The sequence below is a fragment of the Prionailurus bengalensis genome, chromosome E2 (genome assembly GCF_016509475.1).
Source record: "Prionailurus bengalensis isolate Pbe53 chromosome E2, Fcat_Pben_1.1_paternal_pri, whole genome shotgun sequence".
NCBI classification, from domain to species: Eukaryota; Metazoa; Chordata; class Mammalia; order Carnivora; family Felidae; genus Prionailurus; species Prionailurus bengalensis.
This window is the reverse complement of record NC_057352.1, coordinates 19,178,209-19,203,393: the sequence shown is the minus strand read 5'-3', so window position 1 is coordinate 19,203,393 and position 25,185 is coordinate 19,178,209. Positions and strand designations below refer to the sequence as shown.

The 25,185-nt window shown below is 41.7% G+C and overlaps 1 protein-coding gene across 2 annotated transcripts; it reads left to right on the top strand.

The window, feature by feature from the left end:
* Positions 1-1,035: 1,035 nt before the first annotated feature.
* On the top strand, positions 1,036-24,487 carry PDCD2L (programmed cell death 2 like). 2 transcript variants are annotated; one of them, XM_043599064.1, is made up of 7 exons: positions 1,036-1,856; positions 1,958-2,073; positions 2,248-2,308; positions 3,507-3,874; positions 4,830-4,940; positions 13,938-14,086; positions 24,311-24,487. In XM_043599064.1, the coding sequence occupies exons 1-7, from the start codon at positions 1,749-1,751 to the stop codon at positions 24,439-24,441; spliced, it is 1,044 nt and encodes a 347-aa protein (XP_043454999.1). In that variant the 5' UTR covers positions 1,036-1,748; the 3' UTR covers positions 24,442-24,487. The 2 variants fall into 2 exon arrangements, with proteins under 2 accessions (XP_043454999.1, XP_043454998.1); XM_043599063.1 differs by having other exon boundaries at positions 1,958-2,124.
* Positions 24,488-25,185: the final 698 nt, after the last annotated feature.

The following is a 25,185-nucleotide window of genomic DNA, read 5'->3' as shown; positions in this document are numbered from 1 at the left end:
GATCTCACACATGCAAGCACCTTTTTGTTGTATCGTTCCAAGGACCCCACAAAAATGTTTCTATCAAACTTGGTGTTAAGTTGCCTCTGGAATTCCAGAATGTGGCAGCGATTAACATCTTGAAGATTCATCTTAAGTAGCTTTCATGCTGCGATCACACTTTGATCAAGAGATTGTAGTAGGTAGTGTTATAGAAACAGATGACCGATATTGGAGAAAGCTCAGTAACTGTTGGAAGATCTCTTGCTATGTTAGCAAGAATACCAATTTTGTAGGTTCTTTTTTCAATAATTAAAATATATCTCTTGAGAAACCTAGCTAAAATAACAAGTATCTGCCAAGTCATCCAGCCTATTTGGCTAGACGGGAAGTGAACACCAAGGTCAGACTTCACAATGCCTTTTAAAGCTATCAGATTGGCAGTGATGAACCAGTAACAAGCTGGTTTTGTCTCCGGGTCTCCTGTGATGAGGCTGGAAGCAAACATGAGGCAATTATATACTGCTTGGAAGGTGTCAATCATTGAAAACCTACACTTCCTTTTCTTCTTCTTTTTTTAAGTTTATTTATTTTGAGAGAGAGAGATCACGAGCAGGGGAGGGGCAGAGAAAGAGGGAGAGAATCCAGAGCAGGCCCCACACTGTCAGTGCAGAGCCCAATGCAGAGCTCAATCTCACCCCGAGCCTAAACCAAGAGTCGAACACTTAACCGAATGAGCCACCCAGGCGCCCCATCTACACTTCCTTTTCACGCTACTGTATGAAGACTGAATAGTGCTTTTGCAACATGTGTTTTTAAAAGGTCAGGTTTATTGAGGTATAGTTTACATACAGTAAAATTCACCTTCTTTTAGAGTGCAGTTTTGACAAATACATAGTGATGCAACCACCAGAGTTGAGATACACAGTGTTTTCTTTTTCTTTTTTTTTTTTTAAGTTTTATTTATTCATTTAGAGAGAGAGCATGTGCAAGTGGGAGAGGGGCAGAATCCCAAGCAGGCTCTGCACTGTCAATGTGGAGCCCAATGAGGGACTTGAACTCACGAACCCGTGAGATCATGACCTGAGCCAAAGTCAGACACTTAACCGACTGACACACCCAGTGCCCCAATATACAGCATTTTCATCACCTCAGAAGGTTCCTGGTACCCCTTTCTGGTCGATCCCTACCCCGTGAACCCAAACCCTGGTAACAATTGATCTGATTTCTTTCCTCGAAGTTCACCTTTTCCAGAATGTGGCCTTTTGTGTCTGGCTTCTTTCACTTAGCATGATGTTTTTGAAGTTACCTAGGTTGTTGTACCACGGGCATTTGAAAAAACGATTACAGAAAATTCCAAACATATAAAAATAGTATAATAGATCTCTATGTGCCTGACACCAAATGTAAACATTTATCAACTCATGGACTGCTCCATAATTTCCTCTATAAGCATTTTGATGTACCTGTAAAAATTAAAGACTTTTTGTGTGTATCTTAACGATAATACGATAATTCCACTTCAGGCAAAATTTTTTGGCAAGACTATTTTAAAGCAGATCGTGAGTACTTCCTACCTCAGTGCATTCGGAGGCACAGACTATCTGAGGCTCCTGGATTCTTAGCCCACAACAGCAGCAGTCGCCTGTCATCCACTGAAGGATCTCAAGGGGGCGGGGCTGTCTCGCGGTTGTAGCGAAACGCATGCGCGGAGAGGAGCACCGGCTCGGCTGCCGTAGTTCGCCTTTCCACGTGGGCGCCTCGTCGTCATGGCGGCCGTTCGGAAGCCAGTGCTGCTGGGGCTTCGAGACACTGCAGTGCGTGGCCGCCCCACGGGGTCGGGCGCCTGGACCGCTAGCAAGCTGGGCGGCCTTCCGGTGAGGTGGGGCCCCGGAGCTGGGGTCGGCGGGTGCTGGTGAGGGCTACGGGGTGAGGTCCCTGGGCAGAGCCCGGGTCTGAGCGCCTTACCTGTCCTCAGGACGCCTTGCCCTCCGTAGCAGCGCCGAGGCCAGTGTGTGAACGTTGCAGGCAGCCTCTTGCCCTGGTCGTACAGGTGTACTGCCCCTTGGAAGGCTCCCCGTTTCATCGGCTACTGTACGTATTCGCTTGTCCCCGCCCCAGGTGCAGCATGGGCGGAGCGCGCAGGTAGGCGGGGAGGTTCAGCAGGGTGGGTGGGAGCTGGGGTCCGCACCAGCCACACGGGATAGCGACAACCGCCGGCTGGTGCTCTGCGTTGCACCCTCACTGCCATTTATTTTTACCCTGAAGCTGGAAGGTGTTCCGCTCCCAGTGCCTGCAGACTCGAGAGAAAGAGGCGCAGGACGCACAGGTAAACCGGTTGTGACCAGCGCATTATGATTTGCTGTAATTTGAGGGTATTTTCCAGAATGTCGTTTAAGACAAACTTTAAGCAGTGGTCTTCGAAGTATGTTGGAGTGGTTTTTGCACCTTTCTGAACCATGAAATGCTATCTTAAGATTTTTGTTGTTTCTTTTAATATACACTGAAGGCCTTGAGGCACATAACTCCCTGATGTTTCTGTTTGGAAAAAAGTATGGATGTGTACGCGGTTATATGTAACACATATGTGTGTGTTTTATAGTACATATGCTTAGTGTCATGTGTGTACATGTGTATAAAAAACATTTAATAAGAAATCTGAATTTATTGAAATCAAAAAGTAGGGCAAGTTGGTAGCTGCAGAACAAAAATTCAGCTTCCTTTGCCTGGATGTCACCTTATATATACACTGAGTTCTTAACATGTGCCAGGCATGGTACCAGCAATATCAGGAATGAAAAGATGAAGATCTGGTGTCTGCCTATATTTGTCAGGGTTCAGTTACAGGTAATAAAAAAGCACTGAACTGTTAAAGTTGAAACAATTGGGTTTTTACTCATATTGGTTAGGCTGGAGGGGGCGACTCCAGGAATGACCTTCAGAACCACATCTGAGAGTGGGCTTGTTCAGGAGCTGCTAGACCACCTTCTGCATCCACAGTCAGAAAGCTGAGATGTGGTCTGGTGAACTGGAAGCTGCCCTTGTCAGATCTTTTGCCTCCAGATCCTTGCTTTATATCCATCTACAGACTTTTGCTTCATGGCCTCTCTCTCCACTTCATTCTGTTTCAAGTTTGTGTCTCCCTAGTGGACCTGCTTAAGGGAGCCCTGATTATATCTGGAACTCTAACCGCTAAGGAGTCTGGGAAATGTAGTTCTTTCCTGCCAACTTCTGCAGTACATGAAGCACGACTGAAAGAGTTTGGAATAGGTGGTTGAAAAAACCACCGTACTGCATCTGCCACACTGCCCCTGAAAAGGGAAGACAATTTTTTGTCACCTCCAACATGCTTTGGGTGAATGGGGTCCAGAAAGTTGAATCAGAGTGTGCAAGAGAGGAAGATAGTGGTGCGAAGGCTCCCTCAGGAAGGTGAAGGGATTTGTGGCTCAAGCCAAGGGAATAGGTGAGATCACCCAAGTGATCTTGATTCACTGGACTTGATTCACTGGATATTTTTCCGGAAACAGGAAAACGGCCTTGCCGCTGAGGATTGGTGTGAAGGTGCAGATGACTGGGGAAGTGACAGTGAGGAGGTGCCACCACCACAGCGTACCTTGGATTTTGGAAATGATCCCCACAGCGCCAAAGACACAGACTGTACTGCTCAGCTCCGAGATCTCCACCTGCAGGATACTGTCCTGGGCGCTGCTCCTCCTGTTTCTCCCGGGGAAGAGATGGCCCTGCCTTCCCTGGCGCCCCAGTTCCTGCCCTACTACATGTGTGTTGTAGATGAGGATGACTACAGGGACTTTGTCAGTCTAGACCACGCTCATAGCCTTCTGAGGGATTATCAACAGAAAGAAGGAATGGATATGGAACAGTTGCTTTCCCAAAGGTGAGAATGTGTGCTGCTGAGGGTGACAGGTGACTTGACCGGGAAGCTGCCATAGTAGGTGCCCTTTGGTTTTATTCTGGTAGTTGGGGAAACTTTTTCAGGCAGAACTTGTGTGTGTAGCACCTTTCTGCTTCACTCCTCTTGATGAGAAAGGAAGACCGACGGGGGATCTTACCAGCCAACCCTGAGTTAGCTTGAAAACACTTTGCTCTGTTCGTAAGTACCCTCAAGAAAAGGAACAAAGAAGTTAGGGTTGCCAGCTTCTCCAGAAGAGCATGTGTTTACTGTCTCTTTTTTTTTCTGTTTTTAAATGTATAGCTCAGACCGGTAACTTAGAAAAATGCCATTTGTTTTTTAACTCTTGGCTGTGGCTCAGGAACTGGCCTAGGACTTCAGAGACCCTGCCAGAGCCTCGGCTCATCAGTAAAATGAGAGTCGTGTTGGTATCTCTGTTGTCTGTCTCACCAGAGGGTTTTAGGAGTCACATGAGAGAGGAAATCTTGAAAGGCTTTATAAACCAAAGCCCTCTAAAGAAAGAAGCATGGTCATTTTTGCTATTATAATAGGATATTTGGAAAGATAACCTGTGTTTGTTTGTTTGTTCGTTTGTTTGTTTGTTTTTTACCAGAGCTGTTTCCTTTGTAAGCTTTTTAGAATAATGTTGGAGTGCTTGCAGACCCGTTGGTGTCTGAAAATAATCTATAATGGACAAAGAAATGGAGAGAGTCAATGGACATAGGGCTTTTAAAATTGCAGATAATCATCCCAGAGTTGAAAATGACTAGGGAGCAGAGCTTGGGAAAAAATAACTAGCGAGCAGAGCAGGGGATTATGTTAGATATTATAAGGTATTAAATTTATTATTTTTTAAGTTGTGTTCATTAACTTGTTTACTCTTCTAAATATTGTAATTATCTGGATATAGATGCTCAAAAGCATTTTCTGCTTTTCTTAGTCTTCCTGGTGATGGTGATGAAAAATATGAGAAGACCACAATTAAAAGTGGAGATAAGATATTTTACAAATTCATGAAGAGAATTGCTGCTTGTCAGGAGCAGATTTTGAGGTAAAGGCACATTTTCTTTTATTGTTTTTCTTGATTATAAGAGTAATACATGTTAGTTTGGAAACTACTGGGAAATATGAGAAAACCAGAATCTGTAATATTCCCCAAACCAAGAGGCTAAGATTTATTCATTTATTCTATTTTATTTTATTTTTTTAAGTTTATTTTGAGAAATAGCGCAAGCCGGGGAGGGTTAGAGAGAAGTAGAGACATAATCCCAAGCAGTCTCTGCAACATCATTGCAGAGCCCAGTGCTGGGCTTGACCTCACAAACTGTGAGGATCGCGACCTGAGCCGAGATCAAGAGTTAGATGCTTAACCAACTGCACCACCCAGATGCCCCAAGAGACTAAGATTTTAATATATTATGTTCACTTATTTTTTTATGCATTTGGATGCATGCACGTAGGTAGGAATTATGTGTTTTAATTTTATTTTTTAAAAGTTTATTTATTTATTTTGAGAGAGAGAGTAAGTGTGTGCGTGCACAGGGAGGGGCAGAGAGACAGTGAGAAAAAGAGGGAGAGAGAGAGAATCCCAAGCAGGCTGTGTAGTGTCCGTGCAGAGCTCGACGTGGGAACTTGATCTCATGAACCATGAGATCATGACCTGAGTGGAAGTCAAGAGTCAGACACTTAGCTGACTGAGCCACCCAGGTAGCCTGGAATTGTGTGTTTTTAAAAACATATTCAGGGGGCACCTGGCTGCCTCAGTCAGAAGAGCATGTGACTCTTGATCTCGGGGTTATAGGTTCAAGCCCCATGTTGGGTATAGAGATTACTTAAAAATTAAACAAATAAGCGCAGGGGTGCTTGGATGCTTTAGTCAGATAAGTGTCCAGCTCTTTTTTTTTTTTTTTAATGTTTTACTTTTGAGAGTGAGAGTGAGAGCACGAGCAGAGGAGAGACAGAGGAGTGGGGGGGGGGGGCAATAGAAGATCTGAAGCGGGCTCTGTGCTGACAACAACAAGCCTGATGTGGGGCTTGAACTCACAAGCTGTGAGATCATGACCTGAGCTGATTTCGGATGCTCAACCAACTGAGCTACCCAGGCACCCGCAGCATCCAACTCTTGATCTTGGCTTAAGTCATGCTCTCACTCCTGGTTTGTGAATTCAAGCCTGCTTGGAATTCTCTCTCCCTCTCCTGCCCCTATGCCACTCACCCACTCGTTCTCTCTCTCCCTCTCTCTCTCTCTCTCTCTCTGTCTCTCTCTCTCTCTCTCTCAAAATAAATAAACTTTAAAAAAGCACACATAGTTTGGGTCATACAGTATAATTTTTTTTTTAAGTACACAGAATCTAGGAATATCCTTTTAGTACATTGAGAACTTTGATTTTTTTTGTTCTTTTGAAGATTTTATTTTTAAGTAATCTCTGTATCCAATATAGGGCTTGAACTCACAACCCCAAGAATAAGTTGCATGTTCTGCAAACTGAGCCAGCCAGGTGCCCCACAGAGCTTTGATTGTTTTTTTTTCACTTGTCTGTTTTCCTGATTTATGGATATTTAATGTTGTTTCCAGACTTTTGCTCTTATACATTATACTAGTGAATAGGTTTGCACCTAATGTCATTTTGCACGTATGCAGGTATATCTGGGGTTACGTTCCCTGAAGTGGCATAGGTAAGCAAAAGGCTGTACAGAGTTGTAATTTTGATTACTAGTACCAGAGTGACCCTCCTTAGGACTTCAATTCCTACTGGCAACCTGTAAGTGCCTGTTTTCCCATAGCCTCACCTATAGTGTGAGCTTCATGCTTTTGTATTTCTGCCAATTCAAGTGAAAACGCACATCGGGGTATAATTCATTTTGCTTGTTTCTTATTATGAGCATCTTTCTCTGTTTTTGAATCATTCCTATCCATATCTTTTGTCCATTTTTCCATAAGTTCTTGATCCATTTGATTTTTAGGAACTCTTTATGTATTAGGGAGATTAGGCCTTTATTATGATTAATTTTCTTGGTTTGTTTGATTTTGACATTGCCTCCGGATATATCTTTGGATGTCTAATTGTTCCCATCTAATTTGTTTCAATTTTGCACAGGTTTTTTTTTTTTTTTAATGTTTGTTTATGTTAGAGAGAGAGAGAGAAAGAGAGAGACTGCGTGTGCGCATGTGCACAAGAGGGGCAGAGAGGAGACAGAGAATCCCAAGTAGGCTTGACGCTGTAGCTCAGAGCCCGAGAGGGGCTCAAACCTGCTCAAACCCATGAACCGTGAAATCATGACCTGAGCCAAAACCAAGAGTCAGACACTTAACTGACTGAGCCACCCAGGCGCCCCTCACTTTTGCACAGTTTTAGTGCTGTTACACACCCCCTTCAAAAATCTTAGAATGTCATTTCCCGAAAGTCTGGTTCTAGAAGTGAAATTCAGGATCAAAGGTTTGAAATGTAAATGTTCTTGATATGTATTGTGTGATTATAGTTTTTACTACTTAGCACAAAGTCAGACTTTGCTCTTAATTCTTGCATCCTCATTTTATTGATGAAAATCCAATTTATCTTCTTTTCTTCTTTTTTTTTTTTTTTTTAATTTTTTTTTCAACATTTTTATTTATTTTTGGGACAGAGAGAGACAGAGCATGAACGGGGGGAGGGGCAGAGAGAGAGGGAGACACAGAATCGGAAACAGGCTCCAGGCTCTGAGCCATCAGCCCAGAGCCTGACGCGGGGCTCAAACTCACGGACGGCGAGATCGTGACCTGGCTGAAGTCGGAGGCTCAACCGACTGCGCCACCCAGGCGCCCCTATCTTCTTTTTCTTAATTAGGTATGACAGCTAGAAATCTCATAGCATATGTGCCCTCCTGAAAACGTGCCCAAATTATGATACCTTCAACAGAATTTTCAGATCAAACAAATATTTTTGATCATATGGCACCTCAACAGCGGCAGTGACTCCCAGCCTGGAGACCAGCCCCTGGGAGGGATCTCTTACCAGTGAGACTCACGGCCCACAGTGATCCCTGCTACTTGAAGGGCTGAGTTACCGTGTGCTGAGGTGGAGGAGGACCGTAATCACTGTCCTCGGTGCTGGTCACGGAGGCGACAACACTATACGCTATGATGTGTGCCCAACAGAGCTGTGAACAAGTATGCAGGAAACACAGAGGAGAGATCAGAGGCTTCTGCCTTGGAAAGGCATTGTGCAAGAGGGACAGACTTGAGCCCTAAACCCTGCTGGAGGGATTATAGGTCCAGTATGCTATGAGTCACAGCCCAGATGCATAGCAGTGGGGCAGTGGCAATTCAGTGAGCTAGACACGACAGTGTCTGAATTGAGAGAAGCTTGACTTAAAGACCGTCCATTCCCTTTTGCTCTTATAGTGCCACACCTTGACATCCTCAGGGCACACACCCCTGTTGTGTTTCTTGCCAGCCTGGGTGCTCCTCATGCTTGGTACCTAGCAGTGCCACAGATTAGATGCTCAGATTGTATATTTTCACTCCGTGTCTTACTAAAGAATTTGTACTTTATCCTGTGGCCAGTAGTTGCCAGCAGAGTGATGATCACTCTGAGATAAGAGAAGAATCCAGGTGAGAGGTGGTAAAAGAGTTTGGATCAAAACAGAGGATATGGGAAGGAGGGGATAAATTTGAGAGATATTTCTATAGTGGCAGGTCTTAGTGACCTCTGGATGTGAGAGGAAGAAATTGGAAGGCAACAAAAGTGGTTTTGAGGTTCCCGATTGTGAAGTTGGATGAATGTTGATGCCGTTCTGGAGAAGGGGGTTTGGGAGGCTCGTATCTGGAGTCCAAGGGTCTTGATTTTTCTTGGAGTACAGAATGTGTCCTTGTCAGTATGATTTATATCTTGATAATCTTTGGCTTGCCTTTCATTTTTTATTTAAAAAATTTTTTTAACATTTATTTGTTTTTGAGAGATAGAGACAGAGCATGAGTGAGGGAGGAACAGAGAGAGAGGGAGACACAGAATCCTAAGCAGGCTCCAGGCTCTGAACTGTCAGCACAGAGCCCAGTGCGGGGCTCGAACCAAAAACCGTGAGATCATGACCTGAGCCGAAGTTGGATGCTTAACCAACTGAACCACCCAGGTGCTTCCCCCTTTCACTTACTAATAGGGTCTTTTGAAGAGAAGTTTTAAATTTTGATCAAGTCCAACTTAACAGTTTTATTGTTTTGGTGGTTCATATTTTTATTTCCTAAGAAGATTCTGCCTAACCAAAGGTAACAGGATTTGTTATGTTTGATTTCCTGTGTTTTCTTTTTTTTAAGTTTTTTTTTTTTTTAAATGTTTATTCTTGAGAGAGAGAGAGAGAGAGAGAGAGAGACAGCACGTGAGCAGGGGAGAAGCAGAGCAGGAGACACAGAATCCAAAGTAAGCTCCAGACTCTGAGCTGTAAGCACAGAGCCCGATGTGGGGTTTGAACTCACAAACTGTGAGATTATGACCTGAGCCAAAATCGGATGCTTAACCGACTGAGCCACCCAGGCACACACACACCCCTTTTTTCCTTAAGTTTATTTATTCATTTTGAGAGAGACAGAGACAACACAAGTGAGGGAGGGGCAGAAAGAGAGGGGGAGAGAGAGAATCTCAAGCAGGCTCCACACTGCCAACTCAGAGCCCAACGTGGGGCTCGAACCCATGAAGCTGTGAGATTATGACCTGAACCAAAACCAAGAGTTGGATGCTCAGCCAGCTGAGCCACCCAGGTGCCCATTTCCTATGTGTGTTTTCTTTTAATTTTTTTTTTTTAACATTTATTCATTTTTGAGAGAGAGAGACAGAGCATGAGCGGGGGAGGGACAGAGAGAGAGGGAGACACAGAATCCGAAGCAAGCTCCAGGCTCCGCTGAGCTGTCAGCACAGGGCCCAACGCGGGGCTTGAACTCATGGACTGCGAGATCATGACCTGAGCTGAAGTCGGCTGCTTAACCGACTGAGCCACCCAGGCGCCCCTCCTGTGTTTTTTTATAGAAGTTTTCAGTTTTAGTTCTTACTTTTAGGTTTATGATCCATTTTAAGTTAATTTTTATATATAATGTATGAGGGTCAAGGTTCTTTTTTATATACAGTTGTTGCAACACCAGTTTCTATTGTGGATCACTTTTGTCTTCTTAATCAGTTAGGGAGAGAGGAATGTTAAAATGTAACTATATGGGGGGCCTAGGAGGCTCAGTCAATTAAATATCTTACTTTGGCTCAAAGTTCCTGGGTTCGAGTGCCATGTCAGGCTCTGTGCTGACAACTCAGAGCCTGGAACCTACTTCGGATTCTGTGTGTGTGTGTGTGTGTGTGTGTGTGTGTGTGTGTGTGTGTGTGTGTCTGTCTGTCTCTGTTCTCCCTCTCATGCACTGTTTCTCAAAAATAAATATTTAAAAACATTTAAAAATATATAAATAAACTTAGAAAAAAAACCAGTTCACCTGTTTCTCTCACTCCTGACCCCTTGTCTCTGGAAACCACCAGTTTCTTCTCTGTATGAGTTTGGTTTGTTTTTTTGTTGTTTTTTTAGGGCCTGCATATAAGCCATATCATTCAGTATTTCATTCTCTGTTTGACTTATTTCATTTAGCATTATGTCCTCGAGACTGATCCATGTTGCTGCAAAAGGCAAGATTTCATTCTCCTTTATGGCTGAGTATTCTTTTGTGGGTTGTATGTGTATATACATACATACATACGTGTGTGTGTGTGTGTGTGTGTGTGTGTGTGTGTGTGTGTGTATACACACACACACATACATATATACATACACACCACAATTTCTTTGTCCATTTATCTGTCAATGGACACTTCAGTTACTTACATGTCTTGGATATTATAAGTAATGCTGGAGTGAACATGAGGGTAAATATCTTTTTGAGTTAGTGTTTTTTGTCTCCTTCAAATAAATACCCAGAAACGGGATGGCTGGATCATATGGTAGTTCTGCTTTTAATTCTTTGGCAAACTCCATACTGTTTTCCACAGTGTATGCACCAGTTTACATTCCCACCAACGGTGCAGGAGGGTTCCCTTTTCTCTACATCCCTGGCCAACTCTTGTTATTTCTGGTCTTTTGGATAATTGCCATTCTGACAGTGTGAGGTGGTACCTAAAGTATGCTTCTTAAACAGCTTATGTATGGGTCTTGCCTTTATTTTATCCAGACTCTTTGCCTTTTACAGAGTCTTAAGTCCATTTAATGTAATCATTGGTAGTAGTGGGTTAATTTTATCATTCTGGTATTGGCTTTTTCCTCTTTATTTTATTATTATTTTTTTTAAGTTTATTTATTTTTGACAGAGTGCGAGCATGAGCTGGGGAGGGGCAGAGAGAGGGATGCAGACACAGAATTGGAAGCAGGCTCCAGGCTCCAAGCTGTCAGCACAGAGCCTGACGCGGGGCTCGAACTCACGAACTGTGAGATCATGACCTGAGCCGAAGTCGGACGCTTAACCGACTGAGCCACCCAGATGTCCCTCTTTCCCCTTTTGTTTAACCTTCTCTTCAGTGAATTGAGTATTTTTAGTTTATGATTTTATGCCCTTTCTGTTGCCATGAAAAGTGTTTGCTATAGTGATTATAATGTGCATTTCTGACTTACTGCAGTCTACCTTCACCCAGTAGTTTGCTATTTTATGAACCATATCACAGATTCCCATTTAGCTTTCCCTGCCCTTTGTGATCTTGTTTTCGTGTATTCACTTCTATATATGCTTTATATCCCATAATACATTTTTATTTTTGCTTGAAATAATCGATAGTTTATGTGGATAGTTCATAACATATATATGTTATATAATGTACGTAGATTATATATTATATAATAAAATTAAAAATAACAATTGGGCTGGCTTAGTCATTGGAGCATGTGACTCTTGATCTCAAGGTTGTGAGTTCGAGCCCCACATTGGGTGTAAAGATTACTTGGGAAAAAAATCTTTAATATTAAAATTAATGATCAGAAAGTCTTTTTTTTTTTTTTTCCAACGTTTATTTATTTTTGGGACAGAGAGAGACAGAGCATGAACGGGGGAGGGGCAGAGAGAGAGGGAGACACAGAATCGGAAACAGGCTCCAGGCTCTGAGCCATCAGCCCAGAGCCCGACGCGAGGCTCGAACTCACGGACCGCAAGATCGTGACCTGGCTGAAGTCGGACGCTTAACCGACTGCGCCACCCAGGCGCCCCCAGAAAGTCTTTTATGTTTATCTTCCCATTTACCCTTTTGGTGCTCTACATTCCTTCCTGCTGGGCTTCCATCTGGTATTACCCCTATGCCTGAAGGGCTTTTAATTTTTTTTTTTTTAAGTTCATGTTTGTTGGAAACAGCCACTCAGGTTTTGTCTAAGAATGTATTTATTAATATTTCTTTTAATAGACATTTTTATTGGATGTAAACTTATTTTTTAGTTGTTTTCCATTCAACACTGGAAAGATTTTGTTCCACTGTCTTGTTGCCTTTAGCGTTTCTATTAGAAATTAGCTGTAATTCTTTTTTTATTTATTTTTTATTTTTTTAACATGTATTCATTTTTAAGAGACAGAGAGAGACAGAGCATGAGCGGGGAAGGGGCAGAGAGAGAGAGGGAGACACAGAATCCCAAGCAGGCTCCAGGCTCTGAGCTGTCAGCGCAGAGCCCAACACAGGGCTTGAACGCACAAACTGTGAGATCATGACCTAAGCCGAAGTCAGACGCTCAACCGACCGAGCCACCCAGGAGCCCCAGAAATTAGCTGTAATTCTTAATTGTTGTTCTTCTTTTTGTTGTATTTATATAATTAAAACTATTATGTACTTCAGTGACTATGTGTTTTAATTTATCTTGCTTGGGATTTACTGAGCTTTTTGGATTTTTGTGTTGATGTCTTTTCATGAATTTTGGAAAAAATCTTGGCCGTTATCTCTGCAAATATTTCTTCTTTCCTATTTGCTTTTTCTAAGGACTCAGTTACTTGTATGTTTAGACAATTTAAAATTGTTCCATTGTTTTTAAAGGCCCTGTTTCATTTTTATTTTTTATTTTTTTTACTTTTTGTTTCATTTTGGATGTTTCTGTTTTCCTCACATTCACAGATTTTTTTTGTTGTTTCCTGCCTGCTGTAAACTTTTATTGAATGAAGTTCTTTATTCTGATACAGCATTTTTCATTTCTAGTATTGCTCTTTCAGTCTCTTTAGTTTTTATTTCTGTGCTAATTTCCTTATCTGTTTATGCATGTCTACCTTTTCTACTAGATTCTTTTACATATTATTGATATTTTATTATTTGTTTGTTTTATCCCACTCCTCATATTGATATTTTAAAGTCTTTTTCGGACAGTTCCATCATCTCATCTGTGGGTATTCTCTTTTTTTTTTAATGTTTATTTATTTTAGAGAGAGACAGCATGGGGGGGGGGGGTAGGGCAGAGGGAGCAGGAGACACACAATCCAAAGCAGGCTCCAGTCTCTGAACTGTCAGCATAGAGCCTGATGCGGGGGTCGAACTCACAAACCGTGAGGTCATGACCTGAATCAAAGTCGGACGCTTAACCGACTAACCCACCCAGGCACCCCTGTGGGTATTCTTGTATTGACTTTCTTTATAGGTTAAATTTTTCTGCTGCTTTACAAATTTAGTATCTTTTCTTCTTATGGTTTAGCAGAGATTGTATGTTGAAGAAGATCAGATACTGAAGTAAATATCTGCTCCTTAGCAGGGCGTGCCCCTTCTTCTGTAAGGCTGGTAGTGGAGGTCTAAATCCCTTTATCTACCTTGGAGTGGAGTCAGTCTGGACTGTGTTGCAATTTTAGTTAGATTCAGTTCCACATTGGTTTTAGTGCCTTTGCCTAGACTTTGAATCAAGCATTGATAAGACTTGAGGTATCTTGCTGTGCTTTACAGACTTGCTACTGTTTTGGGGCCTTTGGATTTTCTTTGCTGTCTGGTTTTGCTCCTGGTACTCTTCAAGAAGGGAACAAAGTTTGCAGAGCATGGCCTTCAATACTGGAATGTGACTTGTATGTGGTCCTCATTCAGGGTTCTTTGTTCCCTTGCCCTAGGTACTCTTGGAGTGGCGAACCACTTTTTTTGACCTGCCCTACATCAGAAATCACTGAGCCCCCAGCCTGCAGCTACTGTGGAGTCCGAAGGATATTTGAGTTTCAGCTTATGCCAGCACTGGTCAGCATGCTCAGAAGCACTAATTTAGGTAATAGCCCTTTATTAATTTGAGCTTGTGGATTTATTGCACTAACTTGGAATTATTTTAATGTTTATTTATTTTGAGAGAGAGTGCGCAAGTCGGGGAGGGACAGATAAAGAGGGGGAGAGAGAATCCCAAGCAGACTCCATGCCTTCAGCACACAGCCCAATGCGGGGCTTGATCTCACAAACTGAGATCATGATCTGAGCCAACCAAAAGCAAGAGTCAGAGGCCAAACCATATTCTATCCTTAAAATGATTTTCATAGTGGGGCCATCTGGCTGGCTAGGTTGGTAGAGCATTGGACTCTTGATCTTGGGGTTGTGAGTTTAAGCCCCACGTTGGGTATAGAGTTTACAATAAAAAAATTATTTTCATAGCATTGTATTATTATTTTTTTAAGTTTATTTATTTATCTTGAGAGAGAGATTGAGCGCGCACACAGGAGGTACAGAAAGAGAGAGAGAGAGAATTCTAAGCAGGCTCTATGCTGTCAGTGGAGAGCCCTGTGTGGGGCTTGAATTCATGAAACCTGAGATCATGACCTGAACCAAAACCAAGAGTCAGACACTTAACTGACTGAGCCACCCAGTCACCCCTCCTTTTTTTTTTTTTTAAATGTTTGTTTATTTATTTTGAGATAGGGAGAGCTATGTGCGTGCAAAGGAAGCACAGAGGGAGAAGGAGAATCTTAAGCAGGCTCCATGCCCAGCGAGGACCCCAATGCAGGGCTCAGCCCCATGATGATGAGATCATGACCTGAGCTGAAATCAAGAGTCCAATGCTTAACTGACTGAGCCACCCAGGCACCTCTTTTTGTAATATTTGTGATCATAGGAGTAAATCAGTCATTTTTTAATCAGTAAGTAGTTACCTGTTAACTGGAGGGTTTTTGTAAATGCTTTTTATCAGATTGGTAAAGTTCTTGTCTATTCCAATTTTATGCATTCTTTTTAATAGCCGTGTATAAGCGTTATCTATGTCATGTTAACAAATTGCTGCTTAATAGGTCTGTACCAGTTTATGTTGCTGTCAGCCATGTAAGAGAGTGTTTCTGTCTTGGCATCTTTGGCAGCATCTGGTATAAAATGATGAAAAAGTTTTGGTAATGTTGTTAAAAATGCCATTGTGTGACCTAGCAATTCCACTCCTAGGTATATACCTAAGAGAATTGAAAACCTATGTCTACACAAAACCTGTATGTGAATGCTCATATAAGCATTATTCATATAATAGCCGAAAAGCAGAAATAACTCAGATGTCCCATTAACTAATTAATACATAGACAAAATATACCTTCATAGAATATTATTCTATCAGAAGAAGAAATGAAGTACTACATTATACATGGCTACACATGATTATACCTTGAAAACATCGTGCTAAGTGAAAAGAAGCCTGTCACAAAAGGCTACAAATTGTATGATTCTGTTCATATGAAATGCCCAAAATAGGTAAACCCATTGAAACAGAAAGTAGATTTCCAGGAAGTAGGTTTCCAGGGGCTGGGTGAGGGGCGCCAAGAAAGAATGAGGAGTGACTGCTAATGGGTACGGGCATGGGTGTCCTTTTGCAGAGATGAAAATGTTCTGGAATTAGGTTGTGAAGATGTTTCTATAACTCTGTGAAGAAACTAAAAAACACCGAATTGTACACTTTAAAATGGTAGATTTTACGGCATGTGAATTATATTTCTATGAAGAAAAACACCATTTGAGCACCTGTACAAGCTCATAATGCCTTTGGTGATGGGGCACCCTGGGTGGCTCAGTCTGTTAAGCGTCCGGCTTTGGCTCAGGTCATGATCTCGAAGTATGAGAGTTAGAGGTCCGTGTCGAGCTCTGTGCTGACAGCTTGGAGCCTGGAGTCTGCTTCAGATTCCATGTCTCCCTCTCTCTGCCCCTCCCCCACTCACACTCTGTGTCTCTCTCAAAAATGAATAAACATTTGGGCACCTGAGTGGCTCAATCAGTTAAGCAAGCGTCCAGCTTCAGCTCAGGTCATGATCTCACCGGTCAGGAGTTCGAGCCCAGTGTCGGACTCTGTGGTGACAGCTCAGGGCCTGGAGCCTGCCTAAGATTCTGTGTGTCCCTCTCTCTCTCTCTGCCCCACCCCCGCTTGTGCTGTCTCTCAGAAAAATGAGGAAATGTTAAAAAAAATTTTTTTTGATAAATAACATTAAAAAAATTTAAAAATACCTTTGGTGATTCTTGTAAAGACGATGGAAAAAACAATTCTTGCAAAACAATAATTATAACAATTAGGTTTAATGGAAGTAATTAAGCCAACTTAAAAGAGTATTCGTTGTTTAGGAAAAAATGTATTAGTTCTCCATATATTTTGGATATTAACCCTTTATCAAATATATGATTTGCACATATTTTTTCCTATTCTGTAGGTTGTCTTCATTTTGTTGATGTTTCTCTTTTGCTTGTATTAATTTATTTTTTAAACTGTAAGTATAATACTCACTTCAGAAATCCAGTTACCTGGAGATAATTGCTGGCGATACATATTTTTTCTCTTCTTGTTTCTGTACACATTAAGAGTTTAAAACAAAATTGTTCTCATACTTCTGTTCCTTCTTTGCAGAATTTCCCAGTGTCATTGAATATTTTACCCAGTGGAAGTTCCATTTTATCTAGCGATTTCCAAAGTTATTGTACATTTCAACTGTTTCTTTCTTTTTCTTTACTATAAATAATAATTTAATTAATGCCCTTTCTGTAAAGGCATTTCTATAATTTTAAGTATTTCTTCAGTATTGAATCTTAGAAGTCACATCTTTTTATCAAAGGATATGAACTTGGAGTGCCTGGGAGGCTCAGTCCATCGAGCGTCTGACTCTTGATTTTGTCACGTTATGATCTCACACTTTGTGAGATCGGGCTCCACGTAGGGCTCTGTGGTGACAGCGCGGAACCTGCTAATTCTCTCCGTCTCTCTTTGCCTCTCTCCTGCTTGCATACATGCATGCATGCACTCATTCTCTCTCAAAAGAAATAAACTTAAAAAAAATTTTTTTTAAATAAAGGGTATGAACTTTTTAAGGGAGCCTGGCTGGCTTGTCAGTAGAGCATGCAGCTGTTGATCTCAGGGTTGTGAATTTGAGGCCCACATCGGGGGTAGAGTTTACTTCAAAAAAAAAAAAAAAAAAAGATATGAACTTTTAAAAAATTCATTTGACACAAGAAAAGAAATTATGTATATTTTGTTGTATTCTTTCGTCTGCTAAATAGGCAGTGTGCTTTGAACACATATAGTACACAAATACGGAAGATAGATTTTTATGTTGCTGACAATTAATACTGTTATGAAATACCAATGTCTTCCCTATTTATTGAATGAAATTTCACAATGTTCACAATGTCTAAAGTTGCATAATCCTGAAAGGCTTCTAACAAACCACTACAGCCCCACTCTCACCCCCTCTGCCATCTAGTTGCACTCAAGGGAGACACTGGCAGCACTCCGGGCTGTTCTAGAATTTATTTTTGTACTTGTAAATAAAAGGTACTACTTTTTACATTTACCTCTTTTAGACATTATCAATTGAATTTCTGAATTGGCATGGGGGATCTGGGATCTCTTACAGCCCCCTCCCATTCTTCCTCACCCTATTGCTTTCTCCCATACTCCTGGTCAATGTTTGTAATTTTGTAGTTAGGCTGTTTGTAGTTAGCAAAGCAGTGTATTGTGATCACATGTTCTTGGACTTAATAATACCTGTTTCAGTCTTAAAAAACATTGTTTTGAATGTTTATTTTTGAGAGAGAGACAGAGTAAACAGGGGAGGGCAGAGAGACAGGGAGACAAAGAACTCGAAGCAGGCTCCAGTCTCCAAGGTGCCAGCACAGAGCCCTACGTGGGGCCGGAATGCATGAACCACGAGATCATCACGTGAGCCGAAGTTGGAGGCTTAATGGACTAAACCAGCCAGACGCCCCAATACCTGTTTCATTCTTATGTCCAGTTCTTCTCACACCCTCCTGGAGGTTCTCAGTATTATTTTCCTCACAAGTCCAACTCCAGACAACCCGGCTCCATGTTTATTTCCCTGAAGACCTGTCCCATGTGCCTTGTTCTCCTGAGCCAGTCTGAACTCTAGGCCTTCTGCACCTCTAGTGTTGCTGTCATTCTGGGTCACCTTCTGCCTTTATTTTGGTATCGCTTTGCCCCTCTTCCAAGTGGGTCCCCTGTTTTCCTGGAACTCTGATCTGCCTCTTTCTCGGTTTATCCTTTCAGTTTTGATACAGCATTTTCTCCAGTAGTTTCCTGAAGAGGGATTGTGGGAAATAGGTATTTAAAGTACCCCATCGGTCTTAAGATACATTTATTCTATCTTTATGCACATAATAAAGTCAGGTATGGAATTCTAAGCCATTAGTAATTTTTTTCAGAATTTTAAAGATTTAATTACCTTTCTTTTATTTTATTTTTTTTTTTAATTTTTTTTTTAAATTTTTTTTTTCAACGTTTATTTATTTTTGGGACAGAGAGAGACAGACCATGAACGGGCGAGGGGCAGAGAGAGAGGGAGACACAGAATCGGAAACAGGCTCCAGGCTCCGAGCCATCAGCCCAGAGCCCGACGCGGGGCTCGAACTCCCGGACCGCGAGATCGTGACCTGGCTGAAGTCGGACGCTTAACCGACTGCGCCACCCAGGCGCCCCATCTTTTATTTTATTTTTAAGTACTCTCTACACCCAATATGAGGTGCCATGATATTACCTCATTCTTTTAGCAGCCTACTTATGGAAAACAGTCCCATGCTGGCCTTTAGTCCTCTTATTTCAGGTCACTTTTTTTTTTTTTAAGTTTATTCATTTATTTTGAGACAGAGGAGAGAGAGAGCAGGCCCAAGTGTGTGTGGGGGTGGGGTGGGGTGGGGGGGATTGGGGAGAGAGAGAGAGAGAGAATGAATGAATGAATCCCAAGCACTTACAGTGCAGAGCCTGATGCAGGGCTCAAACTCATGAACCATGAGATCGTGACCTGAGCTGAAGTTGGACGCTTAACTGACTGAGCCACCCAGGTGCCCCCAGGTCACTTTTAGAATCTTTACTTTATCCTTGTTATTCTGAAATTGTGTATATTGTGCTGAGTAGCTGGTAGGTGTTTTCAGTTCAGAAACTCATGTCCTTCAATTTCCTTGAAGATACTCTATTTTTCTTGTTGTGCCTTTACAGGAACTTCTGTTAGTGAAATGCTTGTTTTCCTATTTAGATTCTGTTCTCTTTTGTTGTCTGATTTTTGTTTTGCTTCCCAAGAGTTTTCTTCAACTTTGTACTTTATTCATCTTTTTAGTTGCGGTAAAAAATATATAACATAAAATTTAGTATCTTGACCATTCTAAATGTGCAATTTAGTAATGTTAAGTTTATTCACGATATTGTGCAACCAATCTCCAGAGCTTTTTCCTCCTGCAAAACTGGAACTGTAACCATTAACAACTCCCCAATTCTGCCTCTCCCCAACCTCTGGCAACCACCATTCTGTTTCTGTGAATTTGACTACTTTAGATACGTCATATAAGTGGAATCATAGTATTTGTCCTCTGACATTGCCTTATTATACTTAGCATAATGCCCTTGAGGTTCATCCATGGTGTACGCCATGTCAGAAGTCCTTTCTTTTTAAAGGCAAACAATATTCTGTCATGTGGATATTCCACCTGTGGTTCATCGGTTCGTTTGTTGAACACTTGGGTTGCTTCTACTTGGCTATTGTGAATATTGCTACTATGAACATGGGTGTACGGATATCTTTTCAAGATCCTGCTTTCAGTTCTTTTGGATATATATACCAGATGCAGAATTGCTGGATCATATGGTAATTCTATTTTTAATTCTTTGAGGAACCACTATAATATTTTCCATGTTATATTGCCAATCAGCAGTGCACAAGAATTCCATTTTCTCCACATCCTCACCAACACTTGTTTTCTGGGGTTTTTTGGGGGGAGAGGTGTTGTTTGTTTTTATAGTATCCGTCCTAATGGATGTGACGTATTTATTGGGATTACATTTGCATTTCCCATAATGAATTTTTTTTAAATGTTTATTTATTTTGAGAGAGAGTGCATGCATGAAGGGGAGTGGCAGAGAGAGGGAGAGAGAGAATAACAAGAAGGAAGAAGGCTCCATGTTGTCAGCACAGAGCGAGATGTGGGGCTCAATCCCATGAACCGTGGGATCATGACCTGAACTGAGATCAAGAGTCAGATGCTTGGGGGCGCCTGGGTGGCTCACTCTTACTCAGTAAAGAGTCCCACTTCAGCTCAGGTCTTGAGCTCTGTGCTGACAGCTCAGAGCCTGGAGCCTGCTTCAGATTCTGTGTCTCCCTCTCCTTCCCCCACTCCTCCCCCGCTCACACTCTGTCTCCCTCTCTCTCTCAAAAATAAATAAACATTAAAAAAAAAAAGAGAGAGAGAGAGAGAGACGCTTAACTGACTGAGCCACCCAGATGCCCTGCATATCCCCTAATGGTTAATGGTGTTGAGCATCCTTTCATATAAATGGCTTGTTAGCCATTGACATATCATTTTGGGAGAAATGTCTACTCAAGTCTTAGTCTTCATTTTGTAGTCAGATTATTTGACTTTTTATTGTTGAGTTGTAGGAGTCCTTTTTATATTCTGGGTATTAACCCTTTATCTGGTATGATTTGCAAATATTTTCTTTCATTTTGTAGGTTGCCTTTTCACTGTTGTGTCCTTTGATGCACATAAGTTTTTGATATAGTCCAATGTGCCTGTGCTTTTGGTTTCATATTCGGGAAATCTTTGCCATGTACTTCCTTTTTAAAAAGAAAGCACAGGGGCACCTGGGTGGCTCAGTCGGTTAAGCGCCCAACTTCGGCTCAGGTCATGATCTCACAGTTCGTGAGTTCGAGCCCCGCGTCGGGCTCTGTGCTGACATCTCAGAGCCTGGAGCCTGTTTCAGATTCTGTGTCTCCCTCTCTCTGACCCTCCCCCGTTCATGCTCTGTCTCTCTCTGTCTCAAAAATAAATAAACGTTAAAAAAAAAATTTTTTTTTAAATAAAAAAATAAAAATAAAGAAAGCACACAGTGAATTGTGCCAATCTTAAGCCTACAGTTTGACGACTTTTTGCATAAATACACTCTTGTTATCACCTCCCAGATTAACATAGGGAGTGTTTGCAGTGCCCCAGAAAGCCCCTTGGTCCTCCTTCCTGGGCAGTATACCCCTCCCTGTCTAAGGTGTCGCTCTCCTCCATTCCTATATGGATTTGGCCTATTCTGGAACTTTGCACATATGGTGTATGGCTGTTGGGCCTGACTGCTTCTGTTTTATCTTTACGTCTTTGTTAGCTTTATCTTCTAACCCTTCTCTTGAATTTAGTTTGGCCATCCTATTTTTATTTTTCAGAAGATCTTTTTTGTTTTCTGAAACTTTTCCATACCACCTTTTTTTTTTTTTTTTTTTTGCTTTATGAGTTCTTCTTTTATATCTTTAAGAAGTGGTCTGTTTTTAAAGTTTTTACTTGTTGACTATTTCCTGCCATTTTTTTTTTAAGATTTTACTTTTAAATAATCTCTGCATCCAACGTGGGACTCAAACCTACAACCCCAAGATCAAGAGTTGCACACTCTACTGACTGAGCCAGCCAGGCACCCCTCCTGCAGTTTTTCTGACCCCTGAATGTTATGTTGAAGGTTTTCTGTAAATGTGTGGTGAACCTTGGAAATCACCATTACTAACACTAATCAACATCATTCTAGTCCTCATCCTTGACATAAATGTAGGTAGAAAGTTTAGATAGTTGGATGGCTAGAAAAAATTTAAAGATAGGAAAGTTCAGTACATACTAATTAAAAATACTGGAATAAATGTATGCAAATTTAACATAAGAAAAAGTAAGTGTATGTGAGGCAGTTGGGTTCTTTCACTGTAGGCAATGGGTTCTTTCACCTAGTTTCTAAAAGATCCTTCTGAAGTTAAGAGAATTACATTCATTCCATCTGTCAGTTTTAGATAGTATGTGTTTGGCTCTTTACTATAACAAGGATATTTGTGCCCTGCTCCACCCCCAAGTATATTAGTAATTTTTTTAAGATTTTTTAATTTCCTTTTTTTTTAAATTAATTTTTTTTTTTGAGAGAGAGCGAGCATGAGCAAAGGAGAGGCAGAAACAGGAGGGGACAGAGGATCTGAAGCGGGTTCTTCACTGACATCAGCGAGCCCAATGTGAAGCTCGAACTCACAGACTATGAGATCACGACCTGAGCTAAAGTCAGACACTCAATTGACTGAGCCACCCAGGCACCCCTAGATTTTTTTATTTCTTTAATCTCTGCACCTAGCGTGGGGCCTTTGCGTTGACCAGTTGCATTGGTCACCTTTCTCCTCTCCTGTGTTCACATCCTTTTTCTTTCCCTTTGCATTCATTGAGATTCTCTCAAGCCTTTCCTTTCTACCTGTAATTACGTTTCACCTCTTTTCTGTTCCTTGTGGCTTCTGATGTTTTTCATTAGATACGTAATGGAGCTATTTTGACCCCCACGTCTGTTTCCTCTTTCTCCTACCTCTCCGTTGCCCTTCTACTGTGGCAGGTCTCTGGGCTCAGGCCTCCTGTACATACTCTGCTATTTGGTATTCTGTTGCCTCTGATTCCCTGCCCCTCCTTCTTTCCTACCCTGGTGGCTACTGGTTCTCAGACTCTAACCTTCTCATGCCTTCTGCAGACTGCATGTTGCACATTCTGGTTGGAAATTATCTCACATTCACCAGGTCATTTCTTCTAAGTCAGCTTTATTTTGGCCTTCTTAGTTCAGTCTTTGATGCTTTTCTTTCCATCATCCTTGCCTGCATTTTCCTTTCAAAGTGTTTTTCTTTTGCTCCTCCAAACCAATTGCCCAACTCCTCTTGACTCCTGTTTTCCTGTTCTGCCATCAATGGGAGTTCTTTTCAGTTGTATTTTCTTGATGTTATTCTTCATGGCATTGTCCATTGATAAAGTTTTGTAAACTCTTTGGAAATTTTTTTTTTTTTTTTTTTGGCCTGAATCCTTTCTTGGAGGTAGTGTGTTCTATTAATATAATATATTTTTATTTGTTTGTTTATCTTAAATGTTTTTTTGTTTGTGTGTGTGTGTGTGTGTGTGTGTGTGTGTGTTTTGTTTGTTTGTTTTTAGTAATCTCTACATCCAACATGCACAAACTCATAAACCTGAGATCAAGAGTCACACAACTGAGGGGAGCCTGAGTGGCTCAGTTGGTTAAGCATCTAGCTCTTGATCTCGGCTCTGGTCACGATCTCAAGATATGAGTTTGAGCCCCAGGTTGGGCTCTGTGCTGATGGTGTGGAGCCTGTTTGGAATTCCCTCTCCCTCTCTCTCTGCCCCTCCCCTACTCATGAGCTCTCTTTCTCTCAAAATAAATAAACTAAAAAGAATTTTTTTTTAAGAAAAAAAAAGAGGGGCACCTGGGTGGCTCAGTCAGATAAGCGTCCAACTTTGGCTCAAGTAATGATCTTGCAGTTCGTGGGTTCCAGCCCCACATCAGGCTCTCTGGTGAAGGCTCAGAGCCTGCTTTGGATCCTCTGTCTCCCTATCTGCCCCTCCCCCACTCACACTCTGTCTCTTTCTCAAAAATAAAATAAAAACATTAAAAAAAAATTTTTTAAGAAAAGTAAACTCACACGACTGAGCCAGCCAGACGCCACATGACATATTTTTAAATGGTTTTCAGTGTCCAATATCCTAGACAGTTGTACTAAAGACTTTATATTTTCCTGATAAATCTGCTTTTTGTCATCAGCAGTCACTTGCTTTGTGGAAAATGATGAGTGTGTTGTGAATGAAAGCTAGTGAGCGCTGCTTTTGCTTTTCCTAATTATTTTTTTGGCTTATTGGGTAAAATCACTCCTATAGCAACACCAGGTGTGCTGATATTGCATCATCTTTCTCCTTCAGTTATCTTTAGCTACTTAACCTCTTTGTTTTATGGTGATCACTTAAGACGTGTCAGGCTCTGTTCTAAGTATCTAACGTGTATTAGTTTATATAATCCTCCTCAAAACAATCTTCTCATGATAAATACAGTCATTATTATGAAGAGGTGAAATCACTTGCTCAGTGGTAGAGCTGGGATTTGAACCCACGTAGTCTTGCTCCAGAGTCTGGGCTCCATCTACTAATCAAACCTTCAAATATTGAGTGTATCTCCTGACACTGTCTCTTCGCTGGAATATGTTATATTTTTCAGGTCTTTCTGTGGAATTTGGAACAATTCTAATTTATACATGTGAGAAGAGTTGCTGGCCTGAAAATTGTCAGACTCCCATGGAAGAACTTTGTATTATACAAGAAGACCCAGATGAACCGTTATTTAAGTAGAGAATTTCCTTTTAATTATATAAATTAAAACAAATTTTAATCTCCAGATTTGTGTATTTTTACTTCATTTTGACTCACAAACTATCAACTCTTTGTGTTTTAAGTGCTGTCCTTTTTGCTTTATGGCACCTGTACTGGGGCAGAAGCGAGATTTAGAACCTCTTGGCTGTGGGCTGGTCTACCCTTCCAGGGTCAGTGGCTTGTCTGGGCATTTTACACACAGAATGTGGCTCCCCTCCAGCCCAGAGGGCGAGTGTTCCTGCACGACCAGCTGGGGAGCCAGGAGCCCTGGTCAGCCTCTTAAGTGCTGCCACCACACTTCAGCGCACTCCGCTGCCCTCCCTGCATGCTGACAGATCAAGCCTCTTGATCTGCTCCAGCTTCCTGAGATTCCCACCCTGTGACACTAGCTATTGAGACCTGCCCCTCTTTCTCCCACCCGACGATCCCCAGCCTCACCCATGCCTACCTTCTGCCCCTGCAGCATCACAGCACGGGGGCCCTTTCTCTCGATTCTGGACATGGTCCCTCCTTCCTGGTGTCCACTTTTCCAATTTCCCCTTTCTCTTTCAGTTTTTATGTTATCAACCCTTCCATTCTGCTACCCTTTGGCAGCAGTATGAAAACACTCCCCCAGCTATGTGCAGACTTGCTATTTGCCTACGTAGATGAGGAAACTGGTATAAACAATTTGATTTGCTACTCTGGTAAACAATATATTAGGTCCAGATTCTCTTGAGGTAA